At 45.1% G+C, this 20,631-nt stretch overlaps 1 protein-coding gene across 1 annotated transcript; it reads left to right on the top strand.

Annotated features, from left to right (window-relative positions):
• The first annotated feature begins 502 nt into the window (after nucleotides 1-502).
• ndufs4 (NADH:ubiquinone oxidoreductase subunit S4) lies at nucleotides 503-16,200 on the top strand. Its single transcript, XM_068605182.1, has 5 exons — nucleotides 503-611; nucleotides 3,303-3,381; nucleotides 14,475-14,647; nucleotides 14,732-14,805; nucleotides 16,011-16,200. The coding sequence occupies exons 1-5, from the start codon at nucleotides 529-531 to the stop codon at nucleotides 16,112-16,114; spliced, it is 513 nt and encodes a 170-aa protein (XP_068461283.1). The 5' UTR covers nucleotides 503-528; the 3' UTR covers nucleotides 16,115-16,200.
• The last annotated feature ends 4,431 nt before the right edge of the window (nucleotides 16,201-20,631 follow it).

Here is a 20,631-nt window from a genome sequence, read left to right as displayed (position 1 = left end):
TTTCAGTCCAATACAATCTGTAATGGCCCTTACAATCACTCCAAAAAGTGTGAATTTGGATTTTTTTTTTCCCCATTCACCTTCTTACCTTTATACAGATTTTTACAATATCAGGTGGAAGAATTAAACATATCAAAACCATTTAATCAAGCATAACAATATGCCTTGATTACAATAAACCCATGAGACATATTTGCACCATATAGATAGAAAACTAAGCAAAAACTGAAGTTGAGAATAAACGGAATGCAATATGCTTCATGCAGCAAAGATTAATTCCTGTGGATGTGCAGAGTTCCTTTCCATTAACATCATCCCCCTCGTTATTTGTGCTATGAAACAAACGTCAAACGTAAATAGACGTGATATGTCTGGACATGTCCCGCTGCATGTAAGGCATCCATGTAAAGTAATCTCGGCTGCTGGCACCAGCCCTCTGTCTCTCAGCCAGCTGTCTTTGCGCGCTCGTTATCGCGCGCGCTCGGTTTGTACCTCCGCGGTCTCCGTACGTCATTGTTGACAACAATCATGGCGTCCTCAATGTCACTTCTCGGCTTGGGACGTGCATCTGTGCTCAATGCATCGTATAAATTGGCCCTGAACCCTATCAGGTAATTCCACATGAAGTGATTATTAAGTTTATCTTCCTGCGAGTCTTTTTGTTGGAAACATGTCGACCAAAGACGACGCAAGCAGGCCGTGTGTGTGTATGTGTGTGTGTGTGGGACAGGTCACAGGCTAGGAAGTGACTTAAGCTAGCCGGCGGTTAAGTACTTGTATAACTCACGTTAAAGGTTTTCGCTATTTATTTGGGGCTCTAGATGTGAGTTTACACACGTCGCTGCGTCCTTGGTCGCGTGTTAAGTCTTTAAGGTGACTCTGCTCGTCTCTCATGTCGAGGCTATCCCGTGTCCTCACAGCACTTTGGCTAGCCAGCTAATTAGCTACAGCTAGGTTTAGCTAGCTGGTCCTGTTGGAAATCAGTTTAAGACCAAACTCAAATCAACGCTGCTCACTGCGGCACATGTGTGCTGCTGGACTGGACCACGACCAACATACGGGGACTTTCCTCTGTAGCAGACATCACCGGGAAGGTCACGCTGTCGGACTTGCTAAGTCACAGCTAAGCTAGCGTTAGCTCCAATCTGACAGCTAACCTCAAGCTAAGACGTCAGTCTACGGTTTTTAGTTTTGTCGCTTACACTTGGTCTTATATAAGATATTCCTTTGGCTGTACATATTATATTATTATTCAATGCATGGTTAGCAAAGTGCTTCATGTTTTGTGTGCTAATCGTGACTAAGTAATGCTCCAGCAAGGTGTAATATCTGTAAGTTTACTTTATGCCTTTCTCCTCCTACACACATGTGTCCTGTGCAGCTTTAAAACATCCCCACACTGATCAGAAAACAAAGTATTATCTAATCTTTTCTGATCAAAGTCAAAAGTCAGCTTTATTGTCAATTCCTCAACATGTGCCAAACAGAGAAGTTGAACAAACGTTCAACTAACCTGTCCAACATATAAAGTTTATACAGATAATAGTAATAATAATGATGATAATAATAATAATAATAATGATAATAATAATAATAATAAAGATGCCAAAAATGTGCTCAATGTAAATGAGTTGGTCAAAAGAGATCTTTACTTGCTCTTAAACATTTATAGGTAAAAAAACAAAAAAATGCAATATGCACTATATATGCGGTTGGCCCGGCGTCGAGAGATACACCCGGTAACTTTTGATGCAGTGATTCAATGCTGACTTTAAGAAACCAATAGCCACAATATTATATTTTGAAGTACTGACTGAAGAACATAACAATACATTCAGACATGCAGACTTCAGCTAGCGTCGGCGAACACACACCTTCATGGATTAAGAGCCTTCCTGCCACTGTTAGGACCATTCAGGTAGAGAGGTCCCCCGAATACTGACCATTAGGACAGGGCTGGTTCTCCTACTTACATTACTAAAATGTGTGTGTGTGTGTGTGTGTGTGTGTGTGTGTGTGTGTGTGTGTGTGTGTGTGTGTGTGTGTGTGTGATCCAGTGCATGTTGCAGAAAGGCAACTATGAAGCCAAGAAAGTTTTTGTTTACTTGCCGTTTAGTTTTGTTGCCTTACAGAGTTGAACAATGAGACTCTTTTGCCTCCTCAGCTTTAATGTTTAGACGTTGGCAACGCCAACGATGAGGTCACTAGATTTCAGACGACAGGTTTGACTGCATTGCTCAACAGAAAGATGCATGAATTATAAATTGATTTCATGGTATGATTGTGCGCCCATAAATATACCGCTGTTAAGAAATTTATATTTGATGCGACGGTTTGTTGGCTGACATCGTTGGCTTTAAAGACTCTTTGGCAAAGTAAGAGAAAAGGAAGATCGATAGTCGAGCAAATAGTTTGACAAATTGTTACACACGGTCCCATGGAGAGTAATAAAACAAATAACAAATTGTATTGATGATTAATAAATCAATTCTTTTGTTTAACAGTTCCTTTATCAAATATCGTAAAGAGCCTTGTAAAATGATGCATTTTATCTTATCGGCAGTCAAAATCTCTAAACATTTAAACCAACAAATATTCATGTCAAACCAACAAACATTCTTTTATTGTCTTTATGTGTAACTAAAACTAATGATCATCAGAAGTGGAAGCTCGTCAATATCCATTCATTAATCGGTTGATGAACAAAAAGTTTTAGGACAGAAACTATTGTACATTCTGGACATCCAAGTGTCTGCCATGTTTTTCTTCTGGAAGTGAGCGAACAAAATAAGGTTATATTCAAGTAAAAAAAGGAATCACATCGATGTAGAAAGTTCACACCAGAAACCATGTTGGTCACAACCGTGTCCTTGATTTATTTCTTTTGTATATTTAAATTAAAGGATTTGCAACCATCAGGGTTAATATCTGGAATGTGATTCTCCGGCGCGGCCCTTCGCTCGCTGAGCCTCGGTGGCACGCTGCTGTTTTGTGACGGGACGCGGCTGCACATTCACAAAGAGCCACACAGCCCTCGCCTGACAGTTAAACACGGCCAGCATTAAGCTCGTCCTGTCATTAGGACGAGAGCGGGAGTCTGCCAGAGATCCACCAGACAGAACTAATAGGTGGCGAGGGGGGATTCCCTCCTGGTCTCTTTATGTTTGCCGTATACTCGCCCCGCCGCCGCCGCCACGGCCTCCAAGATGGTCACAATTTGTTTGTGTAATTTACTTCTTTGTTTCTTGTCCTGCCTTTGGCAGTTTGAGCTTGGCGTGTAATGTCTATCTAATGGTTTTCAGGTCTGCAAGCACATCAACATCGAGGCTGGCAGAGAAACCGGGAGCAGACACGCAACTTATTACCGTTGATGAGAAATTGGTGAGTATCCCCCTCTCGAGGTCAACGTGACACACAGATTGACGTTCTGCTTTTGTTCAGGGTGAATTCAGAGAAGAAAGGAACATCATTTGGGGGTATGAGCCCAAATACAAGCTTTTATTGAATCCGTGCTCATGTTGTACATTTTATAGTTTTTCTCATGTCACACAAGATATTCAAAACACATCTCAGTATATTGCAACGCTTTGTAACCGCAGCTTCTATTCTTTTGGAGCAACAGCAATACTCTATTTGAGGTTGAGGTCACTTTATAAACATTTCCAGCTCACAGTTTGACAAAAAAAAAGCTGAAAAGCACACAGTTATACATTGCACATGTCATTTTTCATTTCCTCCAAGTTCTTTCTGCAGACCGATGTACTCGGGGGACGACAATCATTTGCAAAAATGTTGTAAACGTCTTATCCAGCTCTTGTAATCCGTCGCCTCTGCTGCATTGTCCTCTTTTATACTGGGTGTACTCCTCAAGGACGAACATATGATCACAACAACAGCCTCGCTACTCGAAAATGGGTCAAACAGAACAGGAAATATTGTCTTTCCCCTCCCCTCTCCGGATTCCTCTTCCTTGTAAAAATCTGACGCCGACATTACCCACAATGCAACAACACGTTTGACAGTATAGTCAGCGATATTAACCAAATGTTTGATGGTGGAAACCAGTTCACTACTTGTCCTACTTTCATTCTGCCCGCTGTGCAGCTACTTGCAGCTGGAGCTCAGTGGCACGAGCACTCCTGCAACCGCAAGGTCGCCGGTTCAATCCCCGGTCTCCCCATATTTTACATGTCAGCGTCCTTGAGCAAGTCACTGAAACCCTCCTTTAAAATACTAAGGATGGGTCAAATGCAGAGAATAAACGTCCCCACTATGCAGAATGAATCAGCCACAGTTTTCATAACAAACTTTTCAAACCAAAATGAACATTTTCTGGTTCCCGCGCTTCCATTTCGATGATGTACTCAATATTTGAGTACTTGCACTAAACTAGACTGATCCACAAAACAATCAGCAGCTAAATATCGATAATAATCACTTGTTAAGGGAAGACACGGCAGCCCTTAATCGTCATATGTACACGCGGCCAAGAAATCGTCTTTCTCCTGAAATGTTGTTAAAAAACAATTTAAAAACCGTGTAATTACCCTTTTCTTCTTCTTCCTCTTCTTCTTCTGTGAATGATGTGGTACAGCTGCAGATAGCTTTATGTTTCATCAGACGGGGCTCTTTTCATTCAGCGATAAAGCCTGAACATCAGTACGCGTGCGCTTTGAAGTGGTCAAGGTTACCAACCCTTCAAAACAAGGAATGATCTTTTGAAGCGGACGCCTTCGTCATTAAAAGAGCGAAGGAGATAGGAGATAGCGGAGGGGGGGAAAAGAGGGTGTTTGGGGGAGAATGTGGGAGTCTGTTGTGGACTTGTTCTGGGGGGGTTGCTGTGTGTGGGCAGCGTCAGTACGCTTTTGTTCCAGACCAAAGCTGACCATACTGGCAGACAAACCTTTGGCTGAGCGGAGTGTCTGTCTCTGTCCTCTCAGTAGGGGCCAGAGAGAGGAGGAGAGAGGAGAGAGAGACACAGAGAGAGAGAGAGAGAGAGAGAGACAGAGAGAGAGAGAAAAGGGCCTCTAAAAAAATGAGGAGGGGGTTTGAAAGAAAAGAAGCTTGCATGGAAGAAAAAAAGAGTTTGTGAGACACCCTGAGACTGGCGAAAGAAAAAAAAAAAGACAGTGGCCACTTCAGTGTTTGTCGGCCACAGAGGTTCCTTTGTGGCGCGCTGTGGCTGGCGACGGCGGGAAGTGCTCTAATGCTCGCCCAGACAGGCCAAAAGAGAGGTAGAGAGAGAGAGAGAGAGGGAGAGGGAGAGGGAGAGAGAGGGAGAGAGAGGCCCTCAGCTGTTTACAGTACAGTGGAAGAGGGCAACGATGTCGGCACGCTACAGTCCCTCCATCGGGCCGTCAATAAGCGCAAATTGCTTTTGGGAATCGACCAATCAGACAGAGGTCTCGTTCCGCTGTGAGAGGTTATGCCGGGTTTGCACGCTGCCCTCTCTCTCTCTCTCTCTCTCTCTCTCTCTGTCTATCGTGCACATTTCCGAATAACCTCATTTCGACGAGGTTGCATTTTGAAATGCGACGCCTCCCACCACCCGTTATCTTGTCCTTGCGTCTCGTCTCGTCTCCCTAAAACATGGCCGCCTTGGCAGGAACGAGCCTCTGGTGCGTTGGGCCCTCTCTGTTACGGGCAAACTCAAGCGATGAAGGGTGAGAGTCCTCTAGCGGGTCAATAATGTTCGCTAATCCAGCGAACAGGGGTTTTTCGTAGAGAAAAAGAGACTCTCCAACTATTTGATTAGTCATTAAAAGTCTTTAATCAATGTTTTTATTTTATTTTCGTGAAAACGATGCATCAAATGACGCGTAGGGATGTTATCACCCATTTCTGAGCTGTTTGTTTAGTTTTTTTAACTCATTGTTTTGCCAGTAAAGCTCTACAAGACCCATCACTGCACGCTTCCCGTCGGACAGAAAGCGTCCGATGGACAAAGTGAGCATCCAGGTGGTCGGCACAGTGGAGCCTTCAGCGGCTTAAGAGGCCGTTAATTCTCTCAGTGGAGCTCAAAGCAGAGCGAATATCGGACGAGGAGACACCGACAACAACCCTCTTTTCATACGCGCCCGCCTCATCATCTGAAAAGATGATCGCACGTTGTGTTCGCGGCTCGTTTCCACCGGCCTGAAACCATTTATGTCAGTTTTAATCATTTTTTTGCGCTTCTACATTGTGAGGTTTGCGCTGTTTTAGTTTCTCTCGCGTGGAAGTTAATGAGATATATAAAACAATCAGCTTGATGGACGTGAATACTAAACACTGACACTCTTTTTCTGATTAATAAGCGATAGAGACGGCAGATGAACTTGTTTAAACCTGGAATGTTCTCAGTTTTCTCGTGAGCTTTTGAAACGTGAGCGATAACTTTTGAAGGCATCGTCTGGAGCGTCAGCAATAACGCCAAATAAAACAATTAAAAAAAGACCTGCGTGATGGAGCTCCTGTGCCCAAAAGCTGTTCCCCCTCGGTGCCCGATGCCGACCGGCCTTTTGTCCATAATTACTGTTTGATTAAGCATGCTGGGCAGCTCCCAGGGTCCGGCTGGCTGGCCAGTGATACACGGCTTTACACGAAACGTCTGTGACCTCCTTCAATTAGAGAGAGAGTCGGGGCCCTTTTTTCGCTTCGCTCTCGCCCCCCCCCCCCCCCCTCCCTCTTTTGGCCGAAACGTCCGCGGCTATAAGCTCGGCAGCTGCCCCGTAACACGATGTCCTCCATCCCCTCCGCTCTCTCCACATGAAGACAACACCTTCATAGAGTCCTCTGAAGGAACACGGGGCTTTTTTATTTTTTATTAGGGAACGGGGGTAAACGAGGGGAGGAAGAAGAGAGGTGGAAAGAGAGAGAGAGAGAGAGCGTTGAATTGGTCGGACTGGTCCGACGCTCGTCTTGAAATCTCCGGTTTCCCCCGAGCGTTCGATCAGGCGGCAACGTCGCACATCTGGACCAAAGATGGCGGGCGGGGAGGGGTTCGATTGCGGCGAGAGGTTGTTGCTAGTTTTCAAAAAAAAAAAGACCCAAATTGAAATCAGATTGACGAAAGAGCCGGAGTTCGTCCGTCCGTCTGTTACCGGGCGGAAGATGTGAAGAGAGCACAGAACCGCTCAGAGGCAGCCGGCGCTCAGTCGGACGTCTCCGATTCGACGCGGCGGTTTTTTCGCTTGAGAACTCAATTTCCGCTGATTTTGTTTTTTGTTTTTTTTTGAGCGAGTGTCAGCGGCCAAAAGGAGGGAGGATTACTTTTGACCACCGCGACCTCAAACCAGGTTCAAATTCGGCTATTGCGAGAAAAAATAAGCGCGCAGATGCAACAAAGGCAATAGAATAAATAAAAATATCCCAACTATGAGGACGTGTTAAAGCCGTTCCACGTCTGCAGTCCGTGTTTATTCTCTCACACGGTGACTTGCAGTGGAGCAGACCTCCTCCTCCTCCTCCTCTTCATCCTCCCCCCCCCCCTCCCGTCGCACAACATAGACAACTTAAGTGTCTGTTTTGTCTGGTTCGCCCTCTCATACGCCGGCGCGCTTATGCAAAAATCTCCCCACTCGGCTCAAGTTTGGAGTAGCAGGTCAGAGGACGCCGGTCTTTGAAGAGCGCCAGACAAGAGGCTTTATTATGTATCGTCCACTAAATGGTATTTCATTCGTTAACACTCTCTTTCCACAGAGACTAAGCCTCTTAAGAGGACTCCTCAGACCCCGTCAGCGCCGGGTGCTTTTAGGAAGCGTCTGGCTGCTTAAGTGTTGTGCTTTGCCGAGCGGAGAGAAACCGACTCGCTGCTTGTGTTTGTCTGCACTTCCAATGTATTCACGCCACTTGTAAGCTAATAGCTCCTCTTTTTTTACTTCCTTTTTCTGCCCTGCACCATCCAGAAGTGGTTTCTTAACGTTTGAACGTGACCTGCTTTCACTGCCGGACACGACGACGCGCTGGACTTATCAGACGAAACAAGGCAGCGGAGGGTTTTTTTTTGCTCATTCGGTCGAGGAAATTGTGACGTTTTGACGTTTGCTCACATTCGGTCTATTTGGTCCTTTTGCTTTCGTGTAATTTTATTTAAAATGATACGAAAGTAAATTAATCTTAAAGCCATGTTGTTGTATCTGATAAACAACTTTAACTGTTAAAGTATTAATTAAGTATCAGTGTTATGCAACATTTTCTACAAGAAAAAAAACAACCACAACTAATTTTTCTTTTTTTTAAAGTCACATTTTAGCATAATACAGCTTGTTAGGTCATTATTGTGCTACCTACTAGCACGGAAGAGTGTTTTAATTACCGGGCCAGCCGCTATATTGCCGGCTCAGACGCTCAACAACGGAAAATTATTTGCGAATTAAAAAAAAAAAGGTTACAGAAACAAAAACAAGTAAAAAAAGACTCAAGATTTAACGGCTTGCACGTTGTAAAGCTGAACCAGGTTGACGACAAACATCAAGAGTGAGAAAGCCTCGTGCTTTCAGGAGACAACTGAGCTCAACAGTATTTTTTTTTGGGACTGATTTAAGTGAAATTGGACTTTTCCCCCACAGGAAACACCTGACTTTCTCTATTGAAACTCACGGCTATGGACAGAAACGATGACGCGACCGGTTGATTAACAATGGAAAAATAGCATTAATGTGCGCATAAATACCGACATTTCTTTTGATAAGAAAGTGCCGGACCTTCTTCACACGGCTGGTGGTTCTTTCCAACAGGCTGGAGGCCTCAAAGATTATTTTACAGATGAGAAGCAGCGGAGGAAAAACAGCAGTACGTCTTCAAACTTGACAAACTGAAACCACGAGGCGTTTTTTTTTTCTGCTTGATTAATTATGATCGTTCTTCACGAGGAATACCTACGAAAACCTCTTTGAGATGCTGCACCAACACACACACATACACAAGTGTGTCTCCATGCAATGCTTTCACACACACACACACACACACACACACACACACACACACACCTCCTCTCCGTCCTCGCCGCTCTGCGTAATGTGAGAATCGCGATGACCCTCGTGCCAGCTGCTTTGCGTTCGTTAAACCACTCCCACACATGAGGGAAGCGACATAATATTTGTTTCTATTAGAGACCCCCGCCTCCACATCCACCTCCTCCTCCTCCTCCTCTTCCTCCTCCTCCTCCCCCCCCCTACACTCCCTATGTCCAATCAGTAATTGGCACGCTTTCTCCACTTCAAAGCGGCCTGAAGGTGGGAACCGGCCGAGGCCGACGAGTGAGGCTCTCGGTCTGGGTGTGGGCCGGACCGTGGGGGGTTAAGGGTGATGTGTTTGGGCTTTCACCACATGCTGACTCAACATGATTCAGCTCGGCTGACCCCGTGACCCCCCCTCCTCCCTCTTCACCCCCTCTTTTCTCCCGGCTGCCAAGGCGCAATTTAATGGAGGGGTGGGTGTGTTCGTGCTAAGATGAACGGGACTGTACTTGAGTCACAGCGTCCGCCGTTACCGCCGCCGCCGCCGCCGCCGCCGGAGTGACGCTGGAAATGTTTTGTCCCGCACAAACATCCTTTATTTGTTTGTCTGTTTTGGTATCCGCACCAGCAGGAACGCACTCGGGACGCCTCGGGTTGGATTTGAGAATAAGACCAGCAGCTCCAGCTGTTCTCAGCCACCTTCAAGACGACGCTCGGGGATCAGACGGCGTTGATTAATCCGTTGACCTCATGACCCTCGCTGATATCTTTCTGTCCAACCAGAAAGCCCCAAAACACAAACCTCCTCGGTTTCTAAACCCCTCCCACCGGAGGAGCTGGAACCGGAGAATGTTTCAGCGTTTTTTTATCCTCCTCCATTAAATGGCTCAAAACGATCTTAAGTCAATATAATAACTTCACGTCAAGTCTCTCTGCTCAGTCAGAGTTGAGCGGTGGTCATTGCAAGAACAGATGTTTTTAGGTTTGAAATGATCCTCTTGTTGGAAGTCGCTCACAAAGGGAGTATCGGGTCAGCACTAAGCGAACGAGCAGGTAAAGGTGTTCCCCGGACTCACCTGCTCCACGTTCAGCCAAAGTACGCCGACCGGTGTTTTCATTAACATGTACCTTGTTGTTTTGTGGTTGTCTCAAAGTGATGGTCGAGTTTTCATTACACATGAACATCCTGCAGAACACCTTTTTTTCTGGACCTTCACGCACTACGCCGGCGTTTTTTTAAAGAGCTTTTGGAAACGATGGCGTGGACCGAGGCCCCGCCTCTTTTGCTAACGTTAGCCTAGCGAGGAATACCTGGATTTAAACGGAGTAAAGTCACTTCAAAGCCTTTTCAGTTGCAGTCGATTGAGAGCGCCGACGTTACTGAAGACGTTGCTCAATGTAGTAAAGACTCACATCTTGCTTTTGTCGGCCGCCGACACAGTTTGACGCATATGTTGTAACAGCAGAGTGTGTGTGTGTGTGTGTGTGTGTGTGTGTGTGTGTGTGTGTGTGTGTGTGTGTGTGTGTGTGTGGTCGTAGCAGACAGCTGGTGGCGATCGGAGCGCGGAAGAAATTAACAGTAAAGCTGTCGAGTGGCAGCAAATGTGCAGGTTCCAGTTTGGATAAACGCTGCAGGACGTTCAGGCCGTGGAGGTCTGAAACAAGCCCCTCCCCTTTCTGAGAGGCCCCTCCCCTTTTCCAAGGTGCCTCCCAAACCCAGAAGCAACACTTTCTTCATGTTCCTGAGTATCTAAACCTTGTTGGTTGCTGGATGATTTGCCCGCACATCTTGCCGTTCGTCTACTTTCGTTTCCGCCTTGTCAGCTTTTAACTTCTGGACGTTGACGTTTCCGTTCTTTGCGTTTCACACTTAATGAACGCCGACGCCAGACTGTTCCTTTAAATCTGGACATTTCTTTGGTGCGAGGACTCGTCCGCTCTTCATCGCCTGTTTGTCTCCACGGTTTCAGTTGTCTCATTAAACTCTTTGTTTGCGTGAGATTTTAAAAATGGATTCGCTTCCTGTCAACAAAAAAAAACTAAACATCTTAATTAATTTCCATAATTTACACCACATCTTATTTAAAAATGTTTTTTTTACACCGTTTGTTCCTCAAATGTTCATCTTTGGACCCAATCACAAAGACAACTCATCTTTAAGCTCCTTTTCTTGCTACTTCTCCTGCTTTTTGACGTCTGATGTCTCGTCATCTCCTCAATTCTTGTGAATCTTGTTTACGAGGAAATCCTCCGGCGTCGGGCTCTCTGTTTTTTCTTTTTTTTTTGGGAGCACACGAGGGGTTCACCGGGCTCTCAGCATTCTGGTGGGCCCCGGCGGGCCCCACAGCGACAAGTCCCCTATGCTCTTTATTTGGCAGGCAGCCTGGAGGTGTCACAAATATCGACACGCTTTCAAGTGACGGGGACTTTGCCGGGGCCCTTTTTTTTTTTTCTCTTCTTCTTCTTCTTCTCCCCCTCTTCTTTCTTAAAGCCCGCCGGCATTCGGGCCGGCCCAGCCAGGTATTGTCGTTGCCCCGTGAAGGCCCTGTGAATAGTGTCAAACTTGATCGTTCTCATTTCGCTTCCTGTACATGGCGGAAAAAAAAAAAAAAGAAGAAGAAGAGGAAAAAAAAAAGTGCCCACCGTGTGGGGTTTTCCTTTTGTGATGGCGCTCTCTAGTCTTCCTGGGAACACGCCACATTCCAGCCACGATCATTCCCTTTGTGCATCCCCAGGGGCATTGTGGGCGAGCCTGTTATGCCGATAACCCCTCCTGGCTTCCAGTGTCATGCAGCCCAGTATCAGAAGAGTCTAGACTTTGTTTTTGTGCAAACAATGCCAGATAATGAGCCGTAGTGTTTTCAGTCATTTCTTTTTTTTTTTTGGCACATCCTCCCTCTCTTCTCGTTCGACCGGCGGGACCTTTTCTTTTTTTTTTTTTTTAGTGCTCATCCACGATGTGATTTAAGGCCGACGCTACATCTGGACGAGTTATCGGGCCGGTTGGCCGTACGTGGGCCTCCATGTGTCAGTTGTGGTTTATGTAACGTACGTACGCGTAACCGTAGTCTGGGCCCGGCTAATCCCGAGGGAGTAATTCCCGAATGCGTCTCAGAGAGAGAGAGAGAGAAAGAGAGAGAGAGGGAGAGAGAGAGAGAGAGAGAGAGAGAGAGAGAGAGAGAGAGAGAGAGAGAGAGGGAGAGAGAGAGGGAGAGAGAGAGAGGGATTTCCATGCATCCACCCCCCTCGCCCCTCAGGAGACACCCGACAACAGAGCCGCTAAACGTTTGTGACCGCGGATTTGATTTACCTCGACTCAGAAGGTGCTTTTTAAAAAAAAAATTATTCACCACGCCAAGTATCTCGTAACGGTTCTTGTCTTTCCTCCAAAACTCTCTCGGGAAGTTTTTCTAACCCCTCTTTTTAGAATAAATATATATATATCCTGCAGAAAACAATGTTTTTTGTGGAGTACAGAATAAAAAGTGTTGCATTGTGTCACAAACGTCCACCGTCGCCGCCTCCTTTGCGGGTGAGGAGAACATGTTTTCCTCTTCTCTGTGACAAGAAGGAATTGTTAAGGTTAAGTAGATAGGGCAGCCGGAAATAATTACCAAGCACTTGTGAAGGCCCCCCCCCCCTTCCTCCCCCTTCCTCCCCCGTCCTCCCCCCTCTTTGTTCGTCCTTTCCCTTTCATTTTAACAATCTTTTCAACGTGCAGATCTTGTTTATGATTAAATTCTGCCGGGTCGACCGGACCTGCAAACGACGACGTCTTTAAAACGCCATCAGGGGGGGGGGGGGTTAGGGCTCCTTTTTGCCCCCCCCAAAAAAGGGGGAGGGAGGGGGATAGGGTGGGCTTTTGTGTCGGGGTTCACGCACATCGACCCCCCCCCCCCCCCCTCCTACAAATCAACCGGCAGATGACAGACAATGATGACAATTTGATTCTTTGAAGTTGTAATGGCCATTGAAAAGTGGAGGGCGCCAAAGAAGAAGAAGAGGAGGAAGAAGAGGAGGAAGAAGAAGAAGACCCTCCTCAGTCTCTGGGTGGCTGTAGCGGCGCTCTGGGAGGTTCGTCGTCTGTTTTGTCGCCGACTTCCCGTCGCTTGTTTGCTAATTCCCTGAAGAATTGGACCAGATCCCTGACTGGAGCCTGAAGGGGCTCCAGTCAGGAATATGCGTTTAGTCCACCGGTAGGCCCCTCCCCCTCTTCCTCCTCTTCCTCCTCCTTCCTCCTCCTCCTCTTGTCGCGCTGGCCTACTTTTCAGACGGTCTGGAATGAATCACCTCAAGTATCAGGCGTTAATTTCATCGACCTCGATGCCAAACAGCGCAGCGATGTTTATTTATTATACATTTATTTACTATATTCATCCTTTTCAATCAGCATTTACTTCTTTCTTCTTGCACATATATGAGCTAAAGTTTCTTAGTTTATTTTAATACCGTTCGTCACTCATTCCACGACCAGAAACCTCAACATGTGAAACACTTGAACCCTTCGCCTCCGACGGTCTTGAGCCAACATGTCAAAAAAATTCAAAACACAAGGGTTTATTTGTGGTAACAATAAAAATACAATCCAAACTCTTCTTTTTTTTCGCGATACCTATAAATAGTAGTCTCTGGATGTTCCATGTTTTATAGTTTTTCTGACCCCGATATCTAATCTCTGCAGATTGATGTGCAGCACGAAGACGTTCAGTACGTTTTAGAGCCGCTGAGCGGGTTTTCCGAACATTTTTCTGCCACTAGAAGACGTGCTGTCAGAGCTCCACGATGTGTTTTACAACACCTGCGAGCTCGCTGCGGGAAGACCTTTCCTCCACACACACACACACACACACACACACACACACACACACACACACACACACACACACACACACACACACACACACACACACACACACACACACACACACACACACGGCCTCCAGGTGTCTTTGCAGGGAAGAAGAGAAACGATGTCGGTCACAAAGTCAAAAGCAAAAGTCGGGGAAGGTTTTCTGGACGAGCGCCGACGCACAACAAAGAAAACAAAACATGTCCGCCCGTACGCGACGCCGCTTCCATCGCCGCCGCTTTTTTATACATCATGTCTTTCACACGATACTCGACAGCCTCCACGCTGCGTTTGTTCATAAAGTCTTCAGGTGTGTTGAACCAACAGGACACAAACCTTTAGCCCCTTTCCTCTAAAATATCATCCTCAGACTATAAAGTGTGTGTCTCTGCAGCCACGAGGGCTGTGTGAATAATGTTGCCGTGATGATTAAAGGAACACATGTGAGAGTTTATTCAGATGTGTAGATATCAGTCTACATGTTTCTGGTTTAGAGGAAATGAAGACGACACAGAAAGAAATGAAAAGGTTTCAGGTCCAACTGTAAAATAAATCACTTTCAGGATGATTATTAGTTTGAAATGATGCAGCTGTAAAGTCTTCCTCATGTACTATACTCTATAATTCACCTATTTAAACATCGTCACTGCAAACTCCTCCCCCATAAATAAATCCGTCTCCTTCAGGACATCACCAGCGTGTCCGGCGTCCCGGAGGAGCACGTCAAGACGCGCAAGGTCCACATCTTCGTGCCGGCCAAAACCGCCATGCAGTCGGGGGTCAACAGCACCAAGAAGTGGAAGATGGACTTCGACACCAGAGAGCGCTGGGAGAACCCGCTGATGGGCTGGGCCTCCACGTGAGAGAGCATCTCCTGCGTCGCACCGACAAGTCCGACTCTTTGACTTGTTGTGTGGCTGACGGCTCTTTTTCTTTTATTCAGGGCGGATCCTTTGTCCAACATGATGCTCACCTTCTCCTCCAAGGAGGACGCCGTCGCTTTCGCTGAGAAAAACGGTAATTTCAGATTTTTTTAAAAGAATCTTTAAGAGGAAACGGGACTTTTGTGTAACACTAAACTGTGGGGCGCGACCCTCTAGTGGGCCGCGGAGGAATTACAGGTGCTTTTGTATTTTTTTAAGAGTCCTTTATTAATCCCACGGTGGGGGGATTATTCTCTGCATGTCACCATCATTAGTAATGAAGGAGCTTTGTGCTGCAGTGAAGCTCTGGGGCTTCAGTGCCTTGCTCAAGGACACTTCAACAAGAAACTATTGGGAGGAAACAGGGATCCAACCGGCTTCCTTGCTCATCTTTTTGCCAAAATGAGTTATTTTTTTGCACATTTATAACTTTATTTGCATTGTTTTAACAAAGTGATTGCACATGTTGTTAGTTTTTGTCAGATGGAGCAATCTGGTTCACTTGAAAGGGATTTAAACTTTATTTAATCCATTAATTAAAAAAGCCAAATGGAGGAGTCTCAACCAGTTGCAGCGTTTTGTTCCCGTGTTGTTGGGGCCGTGGAACATTTTGCTTCCTCCAAAGTTTGAGGAGCAGTGAGTTAAACAAATGACAAAACGGTAATAACACACACACAGTTTCATGAAAATGTATGACCACAAGTTGAGTGGACTTTTAAGACGTTATCAGTTGTGTTAGTCGTTCTGTCAGAGTGGTTCTGTGAACATGGACACAAGGAGGAGGGGCTTATTCACGGTGTGAAAAACGCTTCATTTTCTTCCGTTTCGCTGTGACACATTTGTGACAATGCACAATTTAAAATAAGAGAAACGCCCCCCCGGGGTGCAAAACATTCCTTCGGTGTTCGCGCCTCGTTAAACGCTTCAAACCGCGATCGCCGTCATCTGATGACGAGTCGTTGAACACACACATCCTCTCTGAATCCATTCGTGATGATCGCACGGCGACTCTCCAGCCCCTCGCCGTCCAGAAGGTTCACGTCGACTCCTCGAGGACTCGAACCATCTGGGGAAAGTTTGTTGAAGCGAAGGGGAACCGGCGCTCCGTGTGTTTACTGCCCCGTGAGGGTGATTAGTGACGTTCTGCCTCCACACAGCCTGTTGATGTCTGCAAAACACCCCCGTTGTGTTTGGAGCGCGTCCAAAGTGAACATACATACATGACGCTCTCTCTCTTCGCCGTCACTTCACCCTCGTGTGTGTGTGTGTGTGTGTGTGTGTGTGTGTGTGTGTCTTCAGGTTGGAGCTGGGACGTGACGGAGAAGAGGAGCGCCAAGCCCCGGGTGAAGTCGTACGGAGCCAACTTCTCCTGGGACAAGAGGACCCGGAGGTCCGCCAAGTGAACCCGGAGACGCCGCCCGCCGCCGAAACCCCCGAGTCACTTTGTTTTTGTCAATAAATGCGTAGTCACGTGTGTGTGAACCAAACATTCAGGGCTCCTTATCGCTTTATTCTTCAAACATTCACCTCATTACTGACTGCTTAACGTCGTCTGTCCGATTAATGAAGTGTTTGTTCTCCGAGTCGAGTTGTGCAACAGAGGAGAGGGGGAGGGGGACATATTATTACAATTAGCACCAGATTTAAACACCGGGATAAACATTTCTGGAGGCCAAAACCACAGACATTCTTTCCTGCGCTGTTACCTGGACCGGTTCAGTGTTTCCAGATTAAAACTGAAAGGATTTTTATATATCACGTCATCTGTGCGTTGAAGGTTTATGCAAACTGAGCAGTGACAGATACAGAGTTCATACGCTCATGGAGAACCTTTGAGGAGACATGGAGGTTTTAAAATGGCTATTTCCAGGCCTGGAAAAGTCCTGAAAAATAAAAAAAAGTTGTGTTGTGTTATATTCATGTGTTCATGACGTGAGTTTGAAATAATAAATCTGCTTTTAAAAGAAAGAGGCTCAAAATATCAGCAGCATGCATACAGGCATCTAAAAAAATGTTTATTCTTTTAATCAAACTATTGTCTCTCATTCATTTGAGTCATTTAAGGTTTACTGTATGCTTTGAATCCTCATTGTTAGTTTAAATACTACATTTTATCACTTTTTACTGCTTACACACACATTTCACACAATGTTTGATCATAGACATTTGGTCAAAAGTGGTCAAAATTTGGTTTAAAGTCATAGAAATGTTGCTAAAAATCATGGAAATTTGGTTTGAAGTTGTGAAAACTTGGTTAAAAGTCAAGAAAACTTGGTTCAAAGTCATGAATAGTTTGTTTAAAGTCATGTAAATCCATTGGTCAACACGTGTATGAACCCTGCGTTAGTGAAACTAGCTTCTGGTTTTCTTTGGTATCATTTTTTGTGGAAGTAAAAAATACTTCAGCTGCGGCTAACGCTAACGCTAACGTCCTATAAAATGTCAGAAAAAAAAATGGCCGTCCACTTCACGACTGGGACCAACCGTCCAAAAGCTCAAAACTATTTTAGTCTTTCTATAAAAGTGTTTGTTTCAGTTTGCCAGTTCACGTTCTGCCTTCAGCTGCAGCTCCACACAATCATATAAAAAAAGAGCCGTATTGTTCAAAGTACAACTCTTTTCCTCATATTTATTGCTGAATTCCCAAAAAAAAAGCTTTTGATCTGAAGCCGATACTCATTTCTATTCTTGCTGCAACAAAAACCCTTTTTGTTCTTGTTATTTGCCTCCAAAGGTAACATTTAAATAAGTTAATAAACTGGTTAACTACATTTCTCTCGCAGCTATTTACCCTCTGCCAGCTCTTGTTTACTCTCTTTGTGTTCAGTAAACAGTCCCCGCGCTGCGTGACTGCGCCGACATTCACACACCAATCATGGCCGCCTAATTGGTATAGCCCTTCGTTAATTAACGCGCCGCGACTCTTTCACGGGCATCGCGCTCGCTATTTATTTTGTTTCCGTCGCTCCGGGCACATCAAAGCGCGCCGGCCGAACCCGACGCGGAGCGTAGCGGCTCGTCTGAGCGGCAGGACGGGGATGACGGCATGTGTTGCGTTTCCCCCTTTTGAAAAAATCCCATTTGGAGGGAAGCGAAAAAAAAAACACACACACACTCTTGGCACAAGTTGGCATCATAAAAAGTTGAAAGCATTCCGCGCGTCTCGGCCTCATGAGCGCGGCAAAGCACGCGGGACCGAGAGCGGCGGCGCGGCGGCGTTGTTCAGGATCGGCGTGGTCGCCGCGGCTGCTCTGACCCAGAGCGGTTAGCGGTTAGCGGTTAGCGCTACGCTCGGCCCTGAAGGTTTAATGGCGGCGAGTTACACGAGGTCTCCTGCCTCGTGCGATCGTCATGAACACTCGGACGTCATGAACAATCGTCATGAACAATCGTCCACACACTCGGACGTGTTCCTCTGCGTCGGACGTCGCTGCAGCGGCTGCAGCTCGTGGGGACGAGCGGTCAGCCTGACATCACAAGGTCAGCGGTTCGATTCCCTCCCATAGCTCGCATGCTGAAGTGTCCTTGAGCAAGACACTCATATCAGTGGCAGGCTGTGGGTTTGAGACCGCGGCCTTCAGTGAGTCCACATGACTTTTAACCAAATTTTTATGACTTTTAACCAAATTTTTAACCAAATTTTTACGACTTTTAACCAAATTCTTATGACTTTTAACCAAATTTTCATGACTTTTAACAAAACGTTCTTGACTTTTAACCAAATTCTTATGACTTTTAACCAAATTTTCATGACTTTTAACAAAACGTTCTTGACTTTTAACCAAATTTTCTTGACTTTTAACCAAATTTTTTTATGACTTTTAACCAAATTTTCATGACTTTTAACCAAATTTTTAACCAAATTTTTACGACTTTTAACCAAATTCTTATGACTTTTAACCAAATTTTCATGACTTTTAACAAAACGTTCTTGACTTTTAACCAAATTTTCTTGACTTTTAACCAAATTTTTTTATGACTTTTAACCAAATTTTCATGACTTTTAACCAAATTTTTAACCAAATTTTTACGACTTTTAACCAAATTTTTATGACTTTTAACCAAATTTTCATGACTTTTAATCAAATTTTTTTATGACTTAACCAAATTTTCATGACTTTTAACCAAATTTTAAACCAAATTTTTACGACTTTTAACCAAATTTTTATGACTTAACCAAATTTTCATGACTTTAAACGAAACGTTCTTGACTTTTAACCAAATTTTCTTGACTTTTAACCAAAATTTTTATGACTTTTAACCAAATTTTCATGACTTTCAACCAAATTTCCAAGATTTTAAACCAAATTTCCATGAGCAAACATTGTTTGAAATATGTGTAAACAGTAAAAAGTGATAAAATGTAGTATTTAAACTGAAGATTCAAAGCATACAGTAAACCTTAAATGACTCAAATGAATGAGAGACAATAGTTTGATTAAAAGAATAAACATTTATATAGATGCCTGTATGTATGCTGCTGATATTTTGAGCCTCTTTCTTTTAAAAGCAGATTCTTCAAGCACTTTTCCAGGCCTGGAAATAGCCATTTTTTAAAAATTCCATGACTTTTCCATGACCGTAAAGAACCCTGTCCTCCTTAATTATGAGGGATGAGTAAAACGCAGAGACCAATTTCACCCTCGAGGGCGATTACTGAAGGATTCTTTCAACACGATGGATGTCATCATGTTTCGTATTGGCGCTCACGCGGCGTCGGAAAAAAAATAATAATAATGTAACCGCAACATCTATTCAGAGTCAACGTCTTGTTACTTTTTTGGAGAATCCACAGACCTCACTCAGCGAGGGCGGCTTTCAGTTGTCTTTCCAAAAGAAGAGAAAGAAAGAGAAAGAAAGAAAGTGAAAACAGTTGACGGTGAATCATCCAGAGAAAACAGAGTCAATGACAGAATCTCTTTGGAAGGCTGCTGTGGACTGTTAGAGAGCAACAAAAAAGAAGCTCAACGCCTAAGTTGGCATTTTGTGTAAGTTATTTCCGAACGCCAACAAAATCCCATTTACTTCCACCGAATTGAGGCGCTAATTTCCCCGCCGCTGCCAGCTAATCAACGCATATAAATAGGATTAAAGCAGAATGTTTATGTGTAATGAATCCATGATGTACATACGCGCCGAGTGCAAAACCTGCACACGCGGTCGGTCACGTGACCCGCTCGTTAAGGCCGCGTTTTATTGCGTTTCCAGCCGCCGATGGTGTCGTGGTGTTTTATGGTTTCGTGGGTTAATAAGTAATAATAATAATAATCGGCCTCGCGAGCTGGAAGACGGAGTAAAGAACAAACTCTGCAAGCGGGAGAAACGACTTGGAACAAACCGCAACGCACAACGCACTTCATTCATCATTGTGCGTCAGGCGTTCGCGTCTCGCGGCGCTGACAGCGAAATGTGGCTCACAGAAACTAAATGTTTGAAACACACACACACACACACACACACACACACACACACACACGAGGAAGAGGAGGAATTCACGTCGGAGTGCAGTGTGTGTAAATGGAGTTTTCCATCGGGGAAGAAATCTCAATCAGTTGAGGTTTTTATTGTTGTGTTTTTGAAGGTTTTCAGCGTCCCGTCTAAACAACAACAACAACAACAACAACAACAACAGCAGCAGCTCCTCAGTGGAGCCGTCCTGCTCCGCTCTGCAGCTGGACAGAAGAGCTCATGTGAGAGTTTGAGTTTGAACGAGTACCAAGAAGTTATTTATTAATGGAGCTAACAAATAACTCTAAATAACACACACACACACGCACACACACACACACACACACACACACACACACACACACACACACACACACACACACACACACACACACACCACTCTCTGGCCCACGATGACCTCATGATCACTGTGAACTCCCCAACCCAGGCAATGAGGCACGCAACCATGTGT

Source organism: Clinocottus analis, unplaced genomic scaffold (assembly GCF_023055335.1).
Source record: "Clinocottus analis isolate CAN_PGR_092001 unplaced genomic scaffold, fCliAna1.0.p SCAF_7, whole genome shotgun sequence".
In the NCBI taxonomy this organism is placed as follows: Eukaryota; Metazoa; Chordata; class Actinopteri; order Perciformes; family Cottidae; genus Clinocottus; species Clinocottus analis.
Note: the sequence above shows the minus strand (reverse complement) of the source record. Positions and strands in the feature narration are given on the sequence as shown.

Coding starts and splice junctions, on each gene's coding strand:
- ndufs4 (XM_068605182.1), top strand. CDS start 529: ATGGCGTCCTCAATGTCACTTCTCGGCTTGGGACGTGCATCTGTGCTC. Junction 612..3,302: donor TTGGCCCTGAACCCTATCAG/GTAATTCCACAT, acceptor AATGGTTTTCAG/GTCTGCAAGCACATCAACAT. Junction 3,382..14,474: donor TTACCGTTGATGAGAAATTG/GTGAGTATCCCC, acceptor CGTCTCCTTCAG/GACATCACCAGCGTGTCCGG.